The 24,802-nt window shown below is 38.8% G+C and overlaps 1 protein-coding gene across 2 annotated transcripts in view; it reads right to left on the bottom strand.

The window, feature by feature from the left end:
- Positions 1 to 24,802, bottom strand: part of Dennd1b (DENN domain containing 1B) — a 209,744-nt gene that overhangs the window by 100,098 nt on the left and 84,844 nt on the right. Inside the window, exons 5-10 of one of the 2 annotated variants that reach the window (XM_052199824.1) lie at positions 23,827 to 23,946; positions 14,227 to 14,296; positions 13,395 to 13,475; positions 9,948 to 10,007; positions 8,748 to 8,801; positions 6,572 to 6,682 (exon numbers count right to left, since the gene is read on the bottom strand). In XM_052199824.1, the coding sequence (XP_052055784.1) occupies positions 6,572 to 6,682; positions 8,748 to 8,801; positions 9,948 to 10,007; positions 13,395 to 13,475; positions 14,227 to 14,296; positions 23,827 to 23,946 (496 nt within the window). The remainder of the gene's footprint in view (positions 1 to 6,571; positions 6,683 to 8,747; positions 8,802 to 9,947; positions 10,008 to 13,394; positions 13,476 to 14,226; positions 14,297 to 23,826; positions 23,947 to 24,802) is intronic. The other variant, XM_052199825.1, reaches the window with a different exon arrangement.

Here is a 24,802-nt window from a genome sequence, read left to right as displayed (position 1 = left end):
CCACATCAGCTCGTATACTGAATAAGAATCAATATTACAATATAAATTAATGGAACTAAAAAGAGTTCAAGATGTATTGACACTTTTTCCTGGAGTCTTTAAAAATTAAAATTCTATAGCATAAAACACATACACAAAACCCATCATTTCAAAAACAAAGTCTAGGGGCTGAAGAGAAGGCTCAGCAGTTAAGAGCAGAGTTCAATTCCCAGCACCCACATGGTGGCTCACCACCATCTGTGATGGGATCCACAGCTCTTGGTGTGTCTGAAGATAGCTACATTAAATAAAGATCTGAAGATAGCTAATTAAATAAATTAATTAATCTTTTTTTAAAAAACACAAAGTCTACATGAAAATTGGCCTCTCATGCACAAGAACATAATTTTGAAGTTAAGGAATTGAAACTTAATTTTAAAAGCCCAGGGATTTCACTGATGTTTTAACATCGGCCTCGCGGTGAGCGTAGAGAGTGTACTGGAGCAAGGAGGCTAGGGGAGCGGGAAAGTAGAATGTTTAAAGTATTCAGAATCTTGCAGAGGGAACACTGAAAATATAACTGGGCAAGAATGAAAGGTGTAATTTCATGTATTCACTCAATTGTCCTTTTGTTAAAGCCTGCTGTGCATGATTACTGCCTGGAGAGAGAGTTTCACAAGAGCGACCACATCTGACAAGAGGTCCACCACAGTTTCTCAGGAAGTTGGGAATACATTTGGCCCAAGATCCAGCTATTCCACTCTTGGGAATATAACTACAGGACACTCCGTTCTTCTACAGAGACAATAGCTCAACCATGTATATTGCTGCTCTCTTCATAGTAGGCAGAAAACTGTAAAGAGCCTAAATGTTCATCAAGAGATGAATGAAAAGAAAATATACATTTATACTAAGGAGTGTTTTAAAAAAAATGAAGTCATGAAATTCTGAAGTTCATTAGTGGGAATGACAAAATACTAGGAAAAAGCATAAAGATATATTTGGTTTTGTAAGACAGTCATGATTAAAGGGCAAAACTGCATGAAGGTTGAGAATATATTCTTTGAGAGTCAGACAGATTAGTTTAACTACACACTAGTTTTATGAGGTTGGAAAGTTTGCCCGAGTTTCAAAAGTTCTCTTTTGGGCTAGAGAGATGGCAGCCATTAAAGGCTAGGCTCAAAAGTTCTTTTACAACTATCCATTTTGGACACCAACGGCACTTAATACATAGTAAGTGATAACTAAATCATTTTAGATTATTTGCTCATAAGGATGACTGACACAATATGTATTGTTACAGAGATGATATTGATAATATCTTATGCAAATTGAGATGTTAGTGATCAATATATGTTACTAAAAGAAATGTGTGTGAGAAGTGATAGTTAGCTTAACTAAGATAGTGGGCAGCTATGATGGAGACAGGGATCAGAGAAACAGGAATTACAGAAGCAGAATCTATGGATCTCTGTTAGATGAGGTCATTTACCAAATCAGCCCTAAATAGTAAGATGTGATTATCAAAACAGTTGAGTTCTCTTTGAAAATGTTGAGTTCAGTATCTACAGTCAGTTGCTTGACAGTTTATAACTGGAGGGCACACATCAAAAGAGAAATGCTGCCGAACTCCAACATACAAAGAAAAAAGAAGAAGAAGAAAACATACAAATAGAAATCAAGTTATCTTCAGCAGCAGTTTGGCAAAGAGAGAGAGAGAGAGAGAGAGAGAGAGAGAGAGAGAGAGAGAGAGAGAGAGAGAGAGAGAGAAGACAGACAGACAGAAACAGACAGACACATAGGCAGACATATATACTTCATGTTTATAATCATCAACAGCACAAAATTAAGGCATCGTTCTATCTAAAAGGAAACTGAGCTAGCAGAAGTCCTCCAAGGTCATACTGTGTTGAGCAGCACTGTAGGAGCAAAGATGGTAGAGCCTATACGGTAACCGACTGCAGCGCTAACAGGACTCCATGGCTGTCATATAAAACTGCTTGCTGTATGAAGTGAAGGCCAACTGTGTGTTTTCAAAAGACAAAATCTGCTAAACTCAACCAGAAAAAGGTGCACAGTTCCCTGGAAAACAGGGAACCTCTGAGAAAGGGGAAATAGAGATGCTGGTAGTTTTTAAAGGTCCTCCTCCTCCTCCTCTTCCTTCTCTTCCTCCTCTTCCTCCTCCTCCCCTTTCTCCTCCTCCTCCCCTTTCTCCTCCTCCTCCCCCTCCTCCACTAGCACCATTGCCACTGCCTGCAGCAGCAGCAGCACCCTGCACACATGCCTTCCTGCAAAGTGTTTCACAAGAACCTCATCTCCACACTTAGTCACACTCACAAGCTCTGATGGAAATGTGCCGTTCAGAGAGGCAGTGTGCATATGTAGATAATACACAGTAAGCAGTCATTATCCACAGTTTCAGGAACTTATTCAGATTATAGGGATTTTAGGATACTGTAAAATTTAAAATTGTTCCTAGAAGACCTCTAAGAAAATTCCAGATACAAAGTTTTCATTGTTCTTCTCTACTGCAGTCTGAAAAACAGGGCAAAAGCACTTCAATAATTTCAATCAGGAAGCAAAGCTGGGTACATTCTGTTCTCTCAACAACTGTTCAGTCTTAATCTCCAGAAAAGGAGACTGTGGTTGAAGTTTCAGTTAAATAAAGATACACATATCTCCACTAAGAAAAGAAAAATTAATATATCCAATGCAGATAATGATGTTAAAAAGCTCTGGACTCTCTTAGCAGAGCCTACAAAAACTACTCTTTACTAGCTGATTTTCTGATCACAAGATGTCTTTCTATACATGCCCTTGATAGAATTAATGAGAAGATGGGCGAAAAGCATATGCTTGCCTGCCTGGGGGCAGCAATGACAAAGAAAACGTACAGCGTATTAATTCACAGCACACCACTCACTCTAAATATTCCAGAGATAGTATGCATCTATAATCAAATGTCTGCAAATGGTGTGGATACTTCACTAAGAGGATGATACTTACCAACTATATGTTGGTCAAAATATTGCTAACATTTAGATATCTCTCGGCTTTAAAGAGATACATAGCTGTTACCTGCTTCTACAAACCATCAATGTACACCCTAGTTAACATATTACTGACAGGATGATGAGAAAGAGCTCCTGTCAGATGCTGGCCAGCTGGGTGTTTGAGACAAAATGCACAGCCCCAGCTGACTAGTTAGAGGAAGTCTGGTGAGGTACAATTACAGAGGCATATGACAAGGCTTCACGCCTGACTGATTTGAGAACCCATGACATGGCTTTAAACAGCAGTCCTCCCGATCTACAGTCACAAAACAGCAATAAGTCAACTGATACAACTGTGCAGCATCATGATTTAGTCCTCTGCCTTGAATATATGAGAGCATAAAATGATGTTGTGCTGGTCTGCTAGGATTCACTCTGACTTAAAACATTAGGCCTGCCTACAGCGTGCATAAAATCAGCAAGCTTGTTTGGGCCTTCCAGAAGCCATTCTGTGTACTTAGCAATATACATCAAAGAATACAAGCAGAACCAATGATGTCCTAACTCATTACACTTAAGCACATAAACATATAGTAATACGAACACTATACTACACTTCCACAAATGGGAAAGGGCTCATTAAAAGTTCTGAAACATAAAGAAATTGATAACTGGTTTATATAACTTAAAACTAATTATAACATTTATACCTTTATGAAAATTACAAATTTTCTTAACTTCAAACAGAATATGAGGAAAGTCATCTTCAAATTACCTGATTCACTACCACCAGACACCAACAAAAATCCCCAGCAAGTCCCAAGGCTGACATCTATTTTATGTGAAAATTATGATGGACAAGGAGGAATGGCCAAAGGAAACCATCTCACAAAGTAGCAATAAAATTATGAATGTTAAAGCACTTTAGCGCGTCTTCATTCTTAACAGCAACTCAAATGCGGACTACAGATCTACAAAATAACTGGGGGCTGTAAACACAGCTTCATATATTAATGTTAAGTATGACAAAGTTCCTGTAATATATGAAAATACAAAAATGCAAAAGTTTAGAACCAAGGCAATTATTATTCTTCCTTGTGTGTTTTAGTGATTTCACTAAACTTTTTTTTTTTAAAAAATAGTTTTCCTATAATTTTAAGACCTTGACTTTCTATGTGAGTCTGCATGTAATTTAAAGCACTTGCATTTATTCAGCCTGCAAATGTGTGGGGAGGTGAGCTGTGCACAGGCAGCCTGGTCGCTGGTCAAACTCAGGCTTACAACCCCAAAGACCCAGCAGGTGACTTTCGCCTGTAAGGGACAGCAGGTGTTTGACCAGGCCCCTTGCACCCCTGGTTCCTGTCACAGCTACAGCCTCCCCCAGCCGCACCCCTCCCCCCACAGAGAGGTATGAGACCCTTCCATCCCTTAGGGCAATGCCACAAGCCCCTTGTATTCTGTCTGGACTCCACCCCACAGTTGACTGGCAATAGCCAGGTAGGCCTGGCCCACTATAAAAGGGGCTTCTTGCCCCTCCTCTCTCTCTCACTCTCTTACTCTTGCCTCTCTTTCTTACCCTCTTGCTCCCCCGCTCTGCACAGTCCCTTCTCCCCTCTCTCTGTATGGCCATGGTCAGCCTCCTCTCCCCTCTCTTCCTCCCTCTCTCCCTCTCTCCCTCTCTCCTTCCCTTCCTCCCTCCCTCCCTCCCTCTCTCTCTCTCCTCCTCCCCACCTCCTGCCTTTCTCTGCCTCTACTAACTTCAGGCCCACCCTGAGACAGTGGGGTATGGTTTGCCTCATCAACAACTCTCCACCAGACTGCCTTCTCTCATCTGGACAATGGAGCAGGCCTTCCTCTATAGAGCTGCATCCAGTCTCAGGCAGGAGGCCTCCTTGTGCTCCCAGCCACATCTCTGCCAAGCCAAGCAGTTGACCAAGCAAGCCAAGCACTCAGTTCCTGTGGAACGGGCTAGAGCTCTCCTCCCCACCCTTTCACCCCAGGCTAGATCCAGCCTGAGGACCTAATTCTGTTCTCAGCATTTCATATGTGTCTGCAGTACCCTAGACTGAGAACTTGTCCCCAGCCTCCGCTCTGCCAGGGGACCCACAGGCTAGTTTCCACCGGTTCCCTGGGGACCCCAGACTCCTGTGGTCCGCCCGGCAGCAGTGGCATGGGGTGTGTACAGTCAAACTTCCCATATTACTCAGATACATGCGCCACTATGTTCATATCAGCCTTATTCATAATAGCCAGAAGCTAGAAAGAACCTAAATGTCCTTCAACAGAGGAATGGATACAGAAAATGTAGTATATTTACAAAATGGAGTACTACTCAGCTATTAAAAATAATGAAATTGTTTGAAATTCATGAAATTCTTAGGCAAATAGATGGAACTAGAAAATGTTATCTTGAGCAAGTTAACCCTGTCACAAAAGAATACACATGGTACGCACTCACTGATAAGTGGATATTAGGAAAAAAGCTTGGAATACCCAGGATACAATTGAAAGATCATATGAAACTCAAGAAGATAAACCAAAGTCCTACTTGGAGGAACAAAATCACAGGAGGTGGAGGGAGGGACTTGGGAAGAATGGAGGAGAGGGAGGGAAAAAGGTGGGGCAGAATCAGGTGTGGGAGGAGCCAGGGAGAAGTACAGAGGGTTAGGAGACTGAATGGAGATATATAGCAGTAGGGGATGGGAACTGGGACTAGAAAGTCAGGGAGGCAAGAGGCTCCCAGAACCTAATGGCGATGATAGACGCTGAATTTTATTTCTATTATAGAATAAAATATTGAAGGTAGCTTGATTTTTTATAAAATAAATGTATGAAGAAACAAAATATTTAATGATGGTTTTTAATATATCAAAATTTATTCAAATACCTTGATTTATTTTACACATTTTGAATTTGAAAATACTTCAATTTTATATTTAATGAAGAAAAATATGAACTAAAATTATGAACTCTAGCAAAATACTTGTGAATCCTTCTCTATAGCCTAAGAAAAGCCTGCCTTTCTCACAGTATTGAAGAGCTTCCAGTAGAACATCAGACTGAGTGCCACAGAACCTGTGACTGATGAAAATGCTACTTTGACTTTTAAGTTATTATCAGCCTGAAGAGCTCCTCCAAACCAGAACTATTATAGGATTCCCTCCTAGGCCCCTCGAGGTGACAAAGATGAATCTGCTATTACCTGCTTAGGACAGCAGCTATTATCATGGCCCGCAGTGTCTTTCAAGTAGCTCCAATGGAAAAAGCTACAAGTGAATAATAAAGATCTCATAATAGCTCTTAAGAGTTCTCTACGTGATCAAGGCACTAAAATGAACTCCAGAGAGTTTAAAAGGGGGAGGGGAGGCCACCTCTTTTCCTGATAAAGAAAAATAATTAACCTGACTTAATGCATCTGAGAAGCCTTCTACAAATCAGACCTTTATATTTCAAGCACCAGATTAAAATCATATATTAAAAATATGTAGATATTGTCTTTTAAGTACACAGAGCACAGTTCTCATTCTGCAGATGTGTTTAGGTCTTTTTGTGAAGCACTCAATACCTGTTAGTCAAAGGCACAAGTGTGAAGGACTTACAGTGCTTAATTTGCTCGAGGTAATAATGATGCGTCTCTCGTGCAGCATGCTGGCGTACAGTCGCAGCATATTGTTCACATCCACAGCAACAAAGTACTCCGTCAGGTTTCTCTGCACAAGGGAAGAGAACTGTTTGAGCTGCCACACACATGAATGCAAGGGAAAACATTTTATACATTTATCAGTCTTAAGTCCAAAAGACAGTATTATTAGAAGTGGCATTCATTAAAAATAATTAAATCCTGATGAATTATCATCTTTAGAGCATGTATTCAAGGATCTCAGTTTAACCAACTACTCCTGGTGGTTCACATCTACACTGATGCCTGTGAAACTACTACACTGGAAGACTACACCAGAATTTCTTCATTTCTACCATTCCCTCTCTGGTACCAAAGGTACCCAATGGAGAAGGTGGATTTAGATGCAGTCCTTTGCTTCATTATTAAAGAAAATATGTAGGTTTTACACCGAGTCTGACTTCCTTTTTACTACTATAGTCAAATATAACTTTGTGATTGATTCCTTAAGTTAATACACCTGTTAGATTATACCTGTTAGACTTCCACTACAAAACAATGAAACAAAACAGAACAACGGGGATGAGCTACATTATTAGGGTCTGTCTGAAGCAAATATTACAAAGCACAGAAAGTGCAGAGGATGGTGGGTAAAGACCCAGAAGGCTGCAATGTTTCTGAGCAAGAGGAGAAGAGCTCCATCTCTCAGACCTGTAAAAGGCAAGGGCCTTAAGAGACAGACTGTCACTGTGGCATCTCAAATAAACAAAAGCTAAAGGCTCAGGGTGTGGTGGTCACCTGGTGGGAGGAGCCTTGTTCCCATTTTCTCTGAAGTTTCCTTCACCTTCTGACTCAACTCCATATACAACATTACCTTTGCAACCTACAAAGGGACAGGATCGTGGCTCTGAGCCTGACCAGAGTAAGCAGCCATGATCCTGTGCTAATCAGGTACAAAGGGCAAGGATTCATCATTAGACCTGAGAGTGTGGATGGCTTATTCTGAGCCCACAGTGTAAGATCAAGGTCATGCAAAGGCTTTTCATAGGGTTTACTTGAAAACCCCTTCCAATGGAATTCATAAGACTTATCGTTTTTAAAGTTTGAATTTGATAGTCTTGATTTGATATTAGAAAATTTGCACTTGGGGGCTTGGGAGATGGTGGAGTTGGTCGAATGCTTGCCATGCAGCCGTGAAGACCTGACTTCAGAGCCTCAGCAGGCAAGCAAGCCTGAGCACAGAGCGCACTCCTGCAGTCAGCAGGAGGGAAGGAAGGTGGGTCCTGGGAGGCCTGGTGAGCATCGATTGTGGTCTTTCTCCCAAAATGAGGTGGTGATAACAGAACACCCACTGCAGACTTCCCACGTCCTTATACACCCACATATAATGTATGTGTACACATGGGTACCCACACACGAACCCATGCACCCATGCACACAAGGAGAATTTACATTTGTGTTCTCTGCCTTCATTCACTACTCAAATGTTTGAGAAAGCAAATGTTACAAGAATTTGAAAACTGTATAAAAATGGCACCCACCTGAGATAAACGCAAGTAACTTAGGGCAAACAGCACCCACCTGAGGTAACACAAGGGCATCTGAAGGACCCTTCCTGCTGATTCTCCTGCCATTTGATGGTTATAACAGATTTATTTTAATGTTCTAAGAAAAACTAAAGGGAGTCTTTTCCTTTCCCACAGTTATCAAACATGGAAGGATATCTATCACTTCTACTTACCTATGAGAACTCCTATAAAAATAACTTGGATAATCTTTGAGATACACAAAGCATTTCCAATATAGCTCCAATTAACAATGTAACCAGCATTATTTCTTACAATATCCTCAAGTCTAATAGAATGCTTACTGCATTAAATTAAAAACAGGCAATCAACAACTGGAACACTAATGCTTTAAAAGAAGTTACAAAGAGGAAGTCTAAAATTTCATGGTCCATTTACTAGGATGACTATAAAGTGCAAAATGTTCCTGTTAGCATTCTAGCCCACCGGTAGAAGCCACACCTTGACACTTCCTCACATTTCAGACAGACATGCTCAGGAGCTAAGTATACATGCTTGTCCCTAAACTAACCACCCTGGTCACAGACACTTGTAACGGGACAGTTCTAGAGGTAGAGAGCAGACACTTACACTCTCGGGTATCGTTGGGAGTCCAGTTATGTCAGGTGTGATGAAACAGGAGTGCTGGACAGCAGAGATGAAGCACAGGAGAAGAGGTTACATCGCATGGGCCAGACAATTTGCAATAAAATAAGAAAAAACACTGACTGGTGAAAATGACAGACTAATATTCTGGACTTGGTAAATGGAAGACTGTCTTAGATGACACAGCAGATCTAAATAACTTTAAGAATGATTCAAGAAGTGATGCTCCCACAATAGGAGCCTTTGAAACTGGCCAGAAGCAGAATAATAATAAGAATCTGTACAAGTATTGGGACAAAAAACAATAAATTACAAAAACATTACACATATATAAAGATATCTAAAAATATGTATTTTCAAAATATTATTTATGTAGACTAAAAAATAAAAGCCAGCTAGTTGATGAGTTTATAAACTGTACTAGCTCCTAAGTTTTTATAATGAACTATAGTAAATACATTTTGTAGCAAGTATACTCTTCAGAAAAGAACAATGAAAGATAATCTTGCAATAATTGAAATTTTAAGATGTATTTGCTATCCAAAACTATGACCTGATGGGTACACCAATAAATAAATATTTACTTCCAGAATAAATAAAACAATGTCATCAACTATTTACATGAAAAGGATACTGAGTCTTTATACTCCATTGTCCCCCCAAAAAACGTATTATCTATCCAAATCAAAGTGCAATCATCCAACTGCTCTATTTTCTGTTCATATTATGCTAAATTATTTTAATGCCTTAATTATATATGAATATATTTAATATTGTCTTATATCCGAAATATTCAACAGTATTTTAAACAGAGCGGAACTATTCAGAAACTATTTCACAGAGTCATAGTGCATAATTTTCCAGGGTGGAAGAACAGTATGAGATAAGTCACAAGATTGTCTTGTGACAAGAAATAATTGTGACAGGAATTTCATGCAGTGAATATATTTCAGCATACTACTGAAAAGAGAAAATGCAAGATTAGGTCAATTAAACACCTTTATTTGGCTGTGGCTTTCATATTATTGTGCCTCAGAAAATTAGGTGAAAGAAAGCATAAACAAAAAACATTCTAATTGATTATTGTTAATAGTCCATTTCCATTTTCCAAAGAACCATAGTGAATCATAAAGGCATAGTGATCTCAGAAGAGTGATTGTAGACGTCAGCACCCTGGTCACTCACCGGCATTAGTGAGGGGTCATCTTTCAGAACTTGCTCACTGGCAATAAAGAGCTCTTGGTTCTTATGAGAGAAAAATGAGCATTTTACTCCAAAGGGGAAGTTTGCACAAAAACATTCCTACGTACTGAGGAAAACCCATGTTTCTATATTATCTACTGAAAGTGTTTGAATGACATTTATTATATAGGAAATTCTATATTCTGACCTGCTAATCTATTCTAGAACTGTCCAGTGCAAAGTTTTGAACTGTGTGTAGAAAGGCAGTGGATATTTAATCATTTTAAAGTACTTTTTAAAAATCACATATACATTAACTTTTCCTGAAATCAGCAGTATTCCAGTGATCAATAAGTACTTCCAATAATTCCAGTAAAGACACTGAAGAGCATCAGTTTTAACTGTGAGATGAGATTAGTCTCCAGGGCTAGTTCACAACAAATACTCTACTCCGAGAACTGCCTCTTCAAACCATCAATGGACAGTACTGGGCACATAGCAATTTGCTCTTGAAAGCAAAATAAGTCACTGGACTTCAGATGTATTTTACTAATAAATTAGATTAAAACAAGTACACAAGATTTGAAATCTCTTATAGACTACTAGTCCAAAAGCCTAACTGGTCATTAGGTATATAGAAGGCGGTTTAACATCACCAAGCACTAGAGGCATGCAAACCAAAACTGCAGTGTGCTACTTCACTTCAGCTTGGCAAATATTCTAAAGCAGACAAAAAGGAGCAAGTGCTGAGGAAACTGTAAAGAGAACACTGGTCTACAGTTGGTGGAAAGGGAAATACGCAAAACCACTATGGGAAACAACATCGAGGCTTCTCCAAAGGGTAAAGTCAAAATGTCCTATTGATCCTGCAATCCTACTCTTGAGTGTGCACTCAAAAGAAAGGATATCAGTAACCCTGCAGCCCATGCGCAATGCAGTGAGTGCACAATCTTGTTCACAGAAGCACTATTCACAACAGCCAAGTAATAAATCAACCTGAGCTTCCACCAGCAGATATACATTCTAAAGGTAATTTTATTTATGCACATGTACTAACATGGCAGACTACTGTCTAGCTATTAAGAGTAAAATTTTGTCAATTCTGGTAATATGGAAAAATTGGAGAATGTTTCATTATACAAGACAACCTTGATTTTATTCACATATTCAATCTAAAAATACTTTATAGAATCAGCAAGATATTACAACATAGCACATCAACAGGTATAGTTATTTTATTAAAAAGAAAATAAGGGTTTGGAACACAGTTCAGTGGTGGATAACATGGCCATGGGTATCACTCCAAAACCAAATACAGTAACAGCCTTGAATAGCGTACACTTTGTAAAGATTTATTTAAATTTATATGATGTGTTGGAATTTATGCGCACATGTGTGAGGGTGTCTATAGAGGCCAAAGGTGGGCATCAGATCACCTGGAACCAGAGTTAGATGCAACAATGAACCACTGATTGGGTCCCAGGCATAAAGCTATCCCCTATAAGAGTAGCAAGGGTCTTAACTGCTGAGCCATCTCTGAGGCTCCAGAGTCCATCTTCAATACTTATTAATCCTCTACAACTGCTGCTTCTATTATTCAATTAAGCATAAATATGCTCCATCACTTTCACCAAGTGCTTGGATTACCTATAAACACAATAGTTTAAAGAGACTGATATCTTCTTGTCATGAACTTCAGGGCTCTTCTGCTGTCCTCACTTCTCCCATCCCTCTACTGCATTTTGACTAACCATGGTCTCTACACTATTTGGATTTCAATGACTTGGGAATCTTTAGTTTCTCCTTACTCAATTTTTTCTCTATTTCTCACAGAATTTCTATTCTTTTTCATAATATTCTGTCTGGGATAGCAGATCTTAGCTTTTCCTATATACTTCCAATATTTAGCAACATTTATGCCTGGTGAAGACTTTCAGATTCCAGTTTAAAATCCCAAGCCTCCTGGGCTTTCCATTCCATAGTCCACTCGGGCAGTTTGCAGCAATGAAAACACTCGGAGGGAAGCTGGCGAAGCGGAGGCCAAACACGGTCAAGTGTGTGGTGCGGACTACAGGGCAGGCCCAGGGCAGGCTCAGAGCCCGTCTGTCTACAAAGGGCTGTGCCGGGAATGTAAAAGGGTGGTGTACACTTAAGATACTAACTAGAATGACAATAAGACAAGTGTGACATGAACTACTGAGGCAGAAGAAAAAAAAACTTGGAGTAAAACTAAATGCTAAGTAGATGACCCTGAAAGTCAAAGCCAAAAGTTTAGAAATGTTCTATATAAACTGGGAAGTTGCATGGAGGTATGCTGGATATTTAGGAGGCTACGATGGAAGGATTGGAAATTGGATGCCAGCAAGGCCAACATAGTGAGGCTCATAGCCACCATGCACTCACTACTGTCTCAAAATTATAAAAAATAAAATAAGGTTATTAGTCATTTTAGTAGTGTCAGAAAGGGGTCCATCTCATGGAGTGGGTTTTCTTAGGAAAAACTGAATACCACTATTCTGTTGAAGGAACTTAGTAATAAAATGACTGTTAATGAGATATCGCTATACCCATCCATGAGTGCCTCACTCAGCTCTTACAATAGATAGGAACCAGCACAGAAACCCAAAGCTGGACACTGCAGAGAATGAGAGACTCTGGAGTACTCAGTCCTAAATTCCCTATTGATCAAAATGCTCCCTTCAAGACTCAGAGATCTCTGCAGAAGAGAAAGCAGAAAGAGTTTAACAGCAAGAGAAGATGGATGTCTCCACGTAAACTATGTCTTCCAGACCCAAAGTGACTGACACATAGACACCACAGAGACTGTATGAGCCGGCTCACAGCCCGCACAACACGCACAGCCCGCACACAGCCTTGGTTCCATTTCTGTTGTTATTGTTTCTGAGAGGAAGAGGGATAAGAGAGAGAGAGAGAGAGAGAGAGAGAGAGAGAGAGAGAGAGAGAGAGAGACACGAAGAGGGAGACTCTGTGCATATCAACCTAAGTAGGTGTAACAGGTAAAGTTCACTGAGAGTATCCAAGCAAACTGGCACAGTGAGCGTGCTGCTCACAAAAACGCTGCTCAGAGTTCCAGGGATCACAACTACTCTGGAAGGTGTGCTTGCACTTAAAGAAAGACAAGGGGACTTTAGCCGAAATTCTGCACATTTCTTCTGCACATGCCACCTTTCTCTTGTGAAGCCGCCTTATTTTAGAAGTGTGTGTGTGTGTGTGTGTGTGTGTGTGTGTATGTGTGCATACATGTATGGGTGTGCATTTAAATAAATTTTATTATTCATGGATCAGTTCTTTATATTAGCACCAAGCAAGGCTAATACCATCTTTGACATTTTAATAGAAACAGGGTGATTTGGAAAATGACTCCTGGATCAGGTGTGCATTCTTGAGTGAGAATGAATTGTCTCTGAAAACAAATTATGAAGCACTTACCACACTCAAGTTGACAGGAGTGTTTGCCTTTGGTACTGGGTGGTTATAGAGTGATTTAAGAGTTTCATTCAAATCCTCTTCCTGAAACAAAGAGAAGATCATTTAATAATTAAAATATTGAAGAACCAAATACATTTAGAATATCTTTGGATATTACTAATGGGAATGTAAAATGGTACAGCCACAGCAGACAATAATATGCATAGTCTTTCCTCAAATAATGAAGCACACAATTATCCCAATTCTCCAGTTATACCTCCAGATATATAGGGGACATAAAACAAACCCAAATGTAACTCCAAGAATAAGCTGTTTCATTTGGTTTGAACTAGAGGATGTACATGTGCCTGGAAAGCTCTCTGCCGCTGCAGGTGGGTCTGACGCAAGGCAGCCAAACGGTCATCCAGGTTAGTGTCTAATTCGCCAGAGACACAGGCTGGTTGCACGACTACTAGGAGATGAGTGAGGACACAACTTCTAGTGTACTCATGTACTCACGCAATCATCCAGCTGTACAACGATGGCACAGGCCTTAAACATACTACGTTAAGTGACGTCAGCAAGGACAGACATAGGTCCACCTGTGTGAGGACCTCCAGTTAAGAATTCATATATATGTCATGGGGGTGGAGTGGAATGAGAAGAAAATGAAATAGCAAATTATAATGCACTGAATATAGAGTTTGGGTTTGTTTGGGTGTCTTATATTGGTGGTTAAAAACAATGACTGTGATAAATACCATAAAATTATAATCTAAAGTGGCAAAAACTGTTCATTCTATGCTATGCATATTTTAACATAATAAAACAATAGAGAAAAAAATCAGCTTACCAGTTCCTTGGCCAAGTAATCTGCCAGAGTATTTAGAAGTTTATAATATACTTCAAACCATGGCAAGTAACTGTAAGAAGAATTTAAATGGATATATATAAAACAAATGAAATTTAGAACCAATAAATAAACAGGTAAATGAAAAGTGAGTTGCTATTCATCCTGATAACAGAGAAGAACTATACCCAGGTTCTCTTTACCCATTCCCTACTACTAGCCATACCCACTTCCATTTTACGGCAACAGCCTCTTCAAAATGACTTATTCCTGTCTCAAAGCAATCACTGCTTCAGAGTATAATAAGGTACTTATTGTGGTAGAGGGTATAAGTCCACATATGGACACTTCAAGAAACACAATGGAAGAGACGGCATCTTCAAAAATGGTGTTAGTCAAACTAGATGAATACAAAGAGGTCCATACTTACCACCATGCACAAAACTTAACTCCAAAGACCTCAACATAAAACCCGATACCCTAAACCTGATAGGAGAGACACTGAGGGATAGCCTTGAACTCGTTGGCATAGAAAAAAATCATTCTGAAAATAACACCATTAACACAAATACTGACATTAACAACTAACAAATGAGACCACAAGAAACTGAAAAGTTTCTTCACAGTAAAAGGCACTGTCCTTTAGAGTAGATGGCAGACTACAGACTGGGAAAAGATTTTTACCAACTACATATCCAATAAAGGGCTAATATCCAAAATATATAAAGAACTCAAAAGCCTGGATATCAAGAAAACAATTTAATTTAAAAAATAAAATGTAGATATAAACAGAGTTTTATCAAAAGAAACTCAAATGACTGAGAAACAAAGAAATGTTCAACATCCTTAGTCATCAGGAAAGTGCAAGTCAAAACTACTTTGAGATTCTATCTTACATCTGTCAGAATGGGTAAGATCAATAAACCAAATGGTAGTTCATGATGGCAAAGATATGGAATAAGGGGAACATTCAACCACTGGTTGAAATGTAAATTTACAGCCACTATGGAAATCAGTATGGCAGTGCCTCAGGAAAATGGGAACAGACCTATCTCAAGGCCCACCTATACCACTCTGGAGCATATCATGAATGTAACATGAAATCTCAAGCAAAGGGCTGGAACTAGAAAAACAGACCCAGAAAGACAAATATATGCATTTGCTTATATATGTGCATTAGCTGTTAATTTATAATAAGTAAGCTACAATCCATAGAACCACAGAGGTTACAAATAGAGTGAGGGATTAGGAAGTATAGACAGATCTCCCTAGGAAAGAAAAACAGAATAGACAGTAATGAATGGACAGAGAGCAAGGGGAGAGAATGATACTGGAAGGGGAGGGTTAAGCAGGGAGATGTGAAGGAAGAGGGAGGCAGAGGACAGAATATGAGGAGAGACAGCCAAGATCAAGGGTCCTGAAAACTTACCACAGTAGAAGCGTCCTAAAATACATACATACAAAGGTGAACTACATGAAATTACCAAGTAACAGGGAGACAGAGTACCAACTGGACATCTCTTGTTACCAAATGAAGCTTCCAGTACCAGGAATGAGTTCCATCTAATTGAGTGGTACACCAAAGGGATTTTATGGGATCCCCCAGAGAACCCAGGCTGTTGCCACAGCTGCCCTCCACAAACTGACAGCAAGGTTCTATGGCTGAAGACAACACCTACACAATTCAGTGAACACAAGGAAGTCAAGGTGCTGCCTAGCTAGAGCCTTCACCATTGTGGACTAGAGTTTACTGGAAAGTACTCTACATGCTACCAAAGGAGACAAGTAAATGCCAGCCCAGCTAGAAAGCCTCTGAGCTGTCCTACTTGCAAAATGTTAGAGCAGCGGTGACACAAAGCTTATGAAAGCGACCATCCAATATCTGATATGATTTAAAGCCAACTCCTGAGACTAAATAGGTCAGAGACCTAGGGTAAAACAAATATTACTGTTCAAAAGAATCAAATAAAAAAGGAAGAATAGCAATAAAAATGGCTCCTAACAGCCTTCTGCTATTTATATTCACAGCTCAGTATCTGGCTCACCCTTCATCACAAAAGCTTCCTTCTGCAGCAGATGAGAATAAATTCAGAGATCACACACACACACACACACACACACACACACAGCCATATAATATGCAAAGAGTGAGACTTCATCAAATCTCACCCCATCCTCAGACTCAAAGAGCCCATCAGAAGAAGAGAAAGAAAGACTGTGAGAGTTAGAGAGAACAGAAGACACCAAGAAAACAAGATGGACACACTTATGAATTCCAGAGAAGAGACAGAATGACTAGGGCTGCCCCAGATGGAGTCCTAGAGCTCCCAGGAGAGGCAAATGCATCCGTCCCTAATGCAGAAGCCAGCCCCAAGTGATAACCACTGCAAATGAAAATTTAAGTTTTCTCCAAGAGAATCGTACTAGGGAAACAAACTTATTCTTTAAGGGTAGGCTGCACATCCAGTAGTAGATGATCAACAGAAAATGTACTCAACAGCATCTTTGGAAGGTCCTTGTCTCATAATATTGTGTGCTGCTGCTGCTACTCCTCCTCCTCCTCCTGATCCTCCTCCTCCTTCTTTTTCTCTTCTTCTTCTTGTTTTTTATTTTCCTAGTTGATTGGTTGGTTTTAATTCTGTTTTTCCCTCCCCCTCTTCTTTCTTGCTCTACATGGCATATATATATATATATATATATATATACACACACACACACACACACACACATATTCACAATTTTATCAGTCTGGAGAAATTACTATTTCAGGAAATTGCAATATGTCCCATGCTTCAAATATGTGTGTCCAGGTAAGACAACTCTGACCTAATCTGCTCTCAAATACCTTAAGAAGAAAGGTATTGTTTGCTTTCCGGTTCCTAGGCTGTATTTTCCTAGTTATAAGCCATTTTAAAGTTAGTTAACCTTCTTCTCTATGGACAAGATGCCTGTGCGGCCCTGTGCGGTCCTGCACGGCCCTGCGCAGCCCTTTCTGTCGTCCGGCTCCCGTCTGCGTTATTGCTCGCATTAGCTAGCTACCACTCTCAATTTATTTTCAAATTGTGAAGAGAAAACAGAATTCAATTTTCATTAAGCACCTAATAGGACAATTGACTTATATTTGAGTGTTAAATTATATTAATAAATAAAATCTATCTTCATATTGAGATATTACATCAGAATTTTTCGAAGCTCTTATTTATGATAGGAATTTGGCACCTACATTATCTTACTGTTTGTGAGCATCCAAGAATACTAACTTTCACAGTATCTCATCCTGATACCAGGTTGACTTTGTCTATAACAGATTAACATTATTGAACAAGGTTTATCTTTATAATGTAATTCTAACACATGCTTTGTGGCTTGCTATGATTTATATTTATGAGTATAACTCAGAAGCAACAGTAAGTCCACTGGGAGTAGAGGGCAGAATCTAAGAATCCTAAAATCTAAACTGTCATTATAGGAACTATAACTTGAAAATAGAGCACTAAAGATACAGAGAACCAAATGGTATATATTTTATATGAACTAGCTCATTCGACCATTATAGTAATAAGCTCTAAAGTCTGACAGCCTTGTCACCATGAATAGTTTGTCGTATCTTAGTATATTCAACTCAAATGGCACTCTGCTCAGCCTGACCAAGTATCATGTGTCCGTGTCCATTACAAACAGCTAAATAAATTGCAACAAGTCAATCTGTTTTCAACTTTTAATTCCTTTGGAAACAGGTTCTTGATACATATCCTAGTCTGGTGTTGAAGTGGCAACCCTCTTGAGTCCGTCTCCCAAGTGCTGGGACTGCAGGCATTCACCACAATGGTTGGCCACTGCTTACTAAGCTTAACTAAGCTAACATGTAGTCTCCGTCCATTGAAGCAAGAACAAAGGTCGAAGTATGTTTAGTATTCAAAGCATTACTTTTATACTTTTCAAACCACAGTTTGTCCAGAAGGTGAAAATTTCTCACATCAGTTTAATTATTTTGTCTAACAATTTGGTAAACCTTGCCATCTCTGGGTTCGGTTGCTTGAATATTCTTTGTATTGCTAAAAGTTTTGAAGAGGACATAGCCTGCAACACGTAAAGATAGCAGAGAACCATGTGTGTCAATGCATGAGCCTAATCATAATACTCATAATAACATCCAACAGTTTTCTCTGAACATAATATACTTTTGAAGTACTAACACACACTCAGATTTCTGCAAGATCACTCCCTGACACATCAACATATCCTAACACCACAAAGGACCAAGTGTAAGCAGATGCTGGTTCTCAGTGACAAACTGCTCATTGCAATAAATCATTCACAATTTTTAATAAAAATAGCACTCGGAACCTAGTGGAATTCGTCTGTAAACACCCGGTGTGCTCCTAGGAACCTGAGAAAGCAAAGGCTTTTTTTCCTGCAATTCTGCACCCACGCAGAGTAGCGGCTACAGACGGGCCATCTACAGTGGCAGCCAGCCAGCCCAGGGCTCCGTTGTCTATACCAGCAGTTCTATGGCTTTGTTTAATGTAATAAACTGTCAGTGTCTAAATCTCAGATAATACCTTGGGAAAACCTAATTTCTTTTTCCACTAGAAATCATAATAACTGAAATCTGGCCACACAATAATCCGCTAACAAAATCTTGGAGCTGGGAGGCGCTCCTTCGTGCCAGCCATGTGCTGTTCAGAGCACGGATTTTCCTCAGTTTCCTACAACGAGGCACCACACCTATTTCTCATTTGGGTCTTTTACCTGACTGAGCCCTGAAGAAAACTTAATTCACAACTCATAAAGGAAGCAAGTGCTTAACAGAAACTTCTAACTACACTTTCTGATGCTTCACAGAGAGTGATATAGTCCCAATGTTTTAACAAGACTCTATTTCACAGTTTTGTGGCAAAATAAAAAACAGCCTTTTTTTTTAAAAAAAAAAACATTTTGTCTAAATTTTTCTATTTTAATGTAAGACATAAAATAAATATTATAAGTTACATATGCCTTCAAGAGTAAGAAATATGATAGATTTGAAATTTTGAGTTGTTTAGTTTTTGCTGTTTCTTGTGTAATATATGTTCAACTTAATTTTCACTAATATATAAATTCTTAAACGAATTACCACTAATTTACATTTTCCCCTATTTCCCCCTACTTGCAAACATTTTTAGAACCAACCATAAGTATGCCAGAAAGTTAAAACACTCAACAAAATGTAGAAAACAAAACTGCTTTTTCATTTAAATTTTCAAAGTTAACATATAACCTCATCAACAAATTGTGTGACTATTATAGATTTACAAATATATAAACATAAAAATATACACTTCTACAAGGAGGAGTCTAAAGGATAACTATAAGACTGTCTTAAATTTCCATTGTAGACAAGCGGCAAAAGACAGACACATACACAAAATCAGGAGTTCATCTGGTGGTCAGAAGACTTCCCAACGCTTGGGTTTCCACTATGGTGCTAGTAAAATTTTTACATCCTAAAGTCAAAGGTTAAATAAAGGAAAGGAAATGCTCTTTGTCAAATAGTCGAGCAACTGTTACCAGTCTGAGAGGTCAGCAGGAACCTAATGCAGGGTAGTCAAATAAAACTCAGGAGACAGGAAAGCTTCTCCTGGCTACCAGCTGTTTGTCCACTAGAAAATTGACACAAAATGTGTAAAACTGAAACATTCTGCTTCTAGGGGATTTGTCCAAAGGAAGAGTGGGAAGTCTTCAAGTTTGGTATGAGTTATAGGTACCAAAGGGGACTACAAAAAAAGACTTAAACATAAATCTGCCTACCTCATTAGAGTATTTCATTTTGAACTCTTGGTGACGTTTTTATAGTTGTAAATTTTTGTTAATGAAATTAGAGGTGGAAGAGTATTTCTTGAATCCTTGCTAGCATATGAAAGCAATTCTAAACACAAGCAATAAGACCTAAGTTAGTGATCTCTGAGGACAGCTTTGAAATCTTGTTAAACCATGACAGACACTTCATAAAAAGAACTCAGACACACAGGCCTCAAACTAAATATCATTTTAATATTAAATTGAACTGAATTTTAATTTTTCTTCTAAAAATTAAACAATTTAAATAGAAATTTAAAAAGTATTAACTGGCAAATATTATACGATCATTCTAGGAGAAAAGCAACACATGGTTTTAGTAGCCTGCATACAGTTGCAACCTATCACCAGGCAAGAACAAAAGTGACTGACTGTTCTAGGAGAAAATGGCAGTTACAGGAGCTCTTAGGAACTACATTAAAAATATCCATTCATTCTGAAAATTATAAATACTGACAGTTAATTTATACTTTAACTGGATAAACTGCACAAAATATGTAAGTATACTTTGGATATGTGGGGAAAAGTCCGCAACATAAACAGCACACTGAAAGCATCATGCATCACATATAAACAGGGTCTGGGTTTTTTTGTAGACCTATGTGTATGCTCTGTGACTTGCTGAGAAAAGCAAATTCTTCAGTGAGTTTCAGCTGTATTAAGTACAAACTTCCAAGTCAGAGGCTCCGCCAACCTCACTGTAGACATTTCATACCGCTTCCTTGGCATCTAGGCAGCCAAAATTGCTGCTCCCTCACCAGCTGGAAAGACTGCGAAACTCTGAGTACCTCTGTAGTTACTCTTATAGTCCTTCCCTGGCTTTCAACAAAAATTACTATTGATTCTGAACTTTAAATGTGTATATAATGTATGTTTATGTGTATATAATGTTTGTGTTATCCCAAACTTTTTCCTAGTATATTTTCAGTGTACAGTACAAATCTAACAAACCTTGCTTCAAGGTATTGGAAAGTTTTAGAAATATGTAACACATTTTCAACCTAGAAAACACATTTCCATTTTACATGGAAATCAGAGAAAAGCATTAACAGCTGGTTTTTTAACTGTCATAGTCGACTCATCAGTCTGGTTCTTTTCTGTCCTAGGTCATTCATTAGTTCACATCCTCATCTTAAATTTCAGTGGCACGGAACACAACTGCCCCATCTCGGCCCTTATTCTGCAGCACTGCCCTGAGCAGTGTCTGCCTGTGGGGGCCCACTCACTACAGCATAGTTAGATAACGTGTATCCCACAAATACACCACATATATCTACGGGACCACAGATGATATAGATACATTCCCTCTAATTTCTAACATAATGGCTAAAGTTCTTATTATATTTTATCATATATAATGATGGCATCTTAGAATTTTATGTCAGTAAAATGCTACATGAAATAATTTTTATAACTTTATAATACTTCTTTTTTTTGAACTATAGTATTACATTGTTTCCCCTGCCCCCTTCTCTTTCCTCCCTCCAAACTCTATAATGTACAACTCTTTGATCTTTGTAAAACTCCATTGCCTCCTTTTTAATTAAATGTTGTTACACAGATATATTTATATTCCTGAACAACTGATCAGTCTATATATTGTTACTTGTCTATATGTGTTTTCAGGCTGACCATATAGAATTGTTTAACCAATATGTATTAAACTATTAATTTCTATTAAAGTATTTTAATAATATTTCATTAATTCTTTGAGAATTTCATCATTTTGTTGAGATCACATTTACCACTCTCCCACCTGCAACTTGTCCCAGATCCATCCTCACATCCACACCCACACCCACCCAACTTTGTGCTCACTTCCTTCCTTCCTTCCTTCCTTCCTTCCTTCCTTCCTTCCTTCCTTCCTTCCTTCCTTGCTATTCACTCCAGTATTTGTTGTGTAAATGTTCTTTAGGGCAGGGTCTGCCTTGGAGAGAATGGTCAGTCTACTTACCAGAAGTCATACTCTTAATTTTTTATTAGATATTTTCTTTATTTACATTTAAATGTTATCCCCTTTCCTTATCTCCCCTCTGAAACCCTCTATTCGACCCCCTCTCCCCCTGCTCACCAACCCACCCCCTCCCACTACCCTGTCCTAGCATTCCCTTATACTGGGGCATCAAGCCCAGAAGTCATACTCTTCAAGAAAACCGAATTTCTCCGAAAGCTATAAACAGCCAATAGTTCTCTGGCTAGGGTTGCACCTCCCCATTCCACGCTGGGATTTTTATCTGGCTTGGGTTTGCACTCACATGTGCACACTGTCAAAATCACTATGAATTCTTATGTGCAGATCCTTGTTGTGTCTTACAAACATTGTTTCCTTGTAGTCGTCCACCACTTTTGGCTCTTACGATTTTTAGCCCCTCTTCCATGACGGCCCTAGAACACTGTGGCGGCAGGAAATCTCAGATATGCACGTCCTGACGTCTCTTATTCTCTACACGTTGACTACTTATGGATCCCCATTTTAATTTCCACCTACTGAATGAAAAAGCTTCTCTGATAAAGGCTAGGAGATGCACTAATCTGTGGGTCTAGTAGTCAATAATTAGGAAAGAGTCATGGTGATGCTATGTTCATTTAGCAGACTCTGTATAGCTCATTCTCTCTTAGGGCATTGTGACTGACCCAGCCTCTGGTTCTTGGGCGTGATAATGGTGCTAGGTGTGGGCTCCATCTGCTGGAGCAAGCCGTAAATCCAATCACGGAGTAAGAAGTTACTCTCATGACATTCATGCCAAGACAGTTATTTAGTAGCACACAGGGTTCCAACTGGGTGAGACAGATGACTACTTTTTCCTCTGGCAGTGTGCATAGCATTTCCCAGTACATGAAAACCAACCCTTCCTTCTGTAAGTTGTTTGTTTATGGTGTTGTATCACAGCAATACAAAAGTAACTAATAAACAAGGCTTTCCTCATAAAATGTTAAACTATAAATTGAATGTTATTATCTATTGAGTGTAGAATTACCAGTATCTATACTATAATAATAAAGAGTTATACTTTTATAGGCTACATTTGGATTCTTTGTTTAGGATGACATCTTACAGGAACTAAGTTTAAATTCTTTTAATTTCAACTGCCAACAAGTCCAATCCCAGTCTCACGCAGGAGGGCACCATGAAATCTAGCAAGATCATCGCTTCCTAAAGCCCATTTATTTCCATCTTATCTTCCCCGCTGGGACTGGGAAGATTTACAATGCACAGATATCCCTCCCTATTTCTCTAAATAAATTAGGAATATAAATTTTACACAAAACTTCCTAAGATGTGTAAAGTTAGCAACATCTTTTAAATATTTTAAAATACCCAGTGGCCTAATAATATTCTCTAACTTCTTCCCAACTACAAGTTTGCAATCTTTGCCTTAAAACCTTTTCAAATGATTCACAAAGGTCACATGTGTATCAATGACAGAAAAGAGCATCTTAACCTTACTACATATCACACATATTTACACATATCACAACTCACATGTTAATATTTGACTTTTAGTAATAAATCACAATAACTTATCCTTAAAATATTCTTTCTTTTAAGAAAAATTCTAATATGTTACCCGTAAACAATTTACTCTGCATGTGGAACAGAAGGGAGGCTATTATTCATCTTACTTAGATTTAGACTGAACAAGTAAAGAATTTTTTAAAAAAATGTGAAGTTGCTTTGTTTTTATTTTTTGAGATGTCAAGCATGATAAAGCAGGACAGAGGCACAGTCTACTCTGCAGCCATGTTCTGATTACAATTACTCACCTAAGAATACACAGACAACTCCTGCCTCCAGACGTGAGCCTACAGAACCCAAACCGCTGCGTACTTTCCATGTCTGTCAGGACGAAGGTAAAGTGCTGTCCAATTTGATTCTGAGACACCCTAAGACAGAACAAGATCAGAGTATTGAATCTGTACTGATTTCCTTGAGGATAAAAAGACAAGACTTATTTGGCATTGGCTTCACCTTTCTAATACATGGTTGTAGGAGCTGGAATGGTGTTCTGCGACTACAAAGGCCATGAACATATGCAATAACTCCTGAGTCCTGAGTCGGAGCATACCGAGAGTTCTAACAGCTCACTGGGAGCACAGCAACACAAAATGACCCCCGGGGAGGTCAAATTTCATCCTAATTGTCAGAAGAGTAAGTTTCCCATAAAATCCATCATGAGGTTGCAGTCAGGGCTCCTCGCTCTGGGGACTCAGTCCCTACACTCACCAGTAGTCCCCCACTTATCTAAATTATCCTACTTTTCCCAATTTTTGACTGCCTGTTGCTTCATCCTCTAAAGGTGGGCACCATCATACTGAATTGCTTCTTCTCTTGACATTCTCACCCAGTGTTCATCACACCAAGCACTGCTGTTGTTTTCTAGGCGTTAGTTTTAGAACTATCAATAAGCTGGATAATCAAACTCCAACTGAAAGAATACAATTCCTGCTAAAGAAGCCTCCTAGTGGTCAGTCTATAATGAGTTTTATCTGATTTTAAAATGCGTAGAATAAAACCAAATTACATGCTGCACTTCAGCATAAGGGATGACATAAAACTAAACAAAAATATTTTATCTCTGCTTAAAATGCAGAAACATACTTCTAGATACTGGTTCATAAAACTACAATATGACTTCATGTTATTTGCCCCAAAATAAAATATTGATGATATAAACTGCAGTTTTAAAAGTATCAGATTTTGAAGTTAAATAAATTATGACCAGTGTTCTAAAACTATAAA

This window comes from Apodemus sylvaticus, chromosome 12, assembly GCF_947179515.1.
Source record: "Apodemus sylvaticus chromosome 12, mApoSyl1.1, whole genome shotgun sequence".
In the NCBI taxonomy this organism is placed as follows: Eukaryota; Metazoa; Chordata; class Mammalia; order Rodentia; family Muridae; genus Apodemus; species Apodemus sylvaticus.
This window is presented reverse-complemented; position numbering and strand designations above follow the sequence as displayed.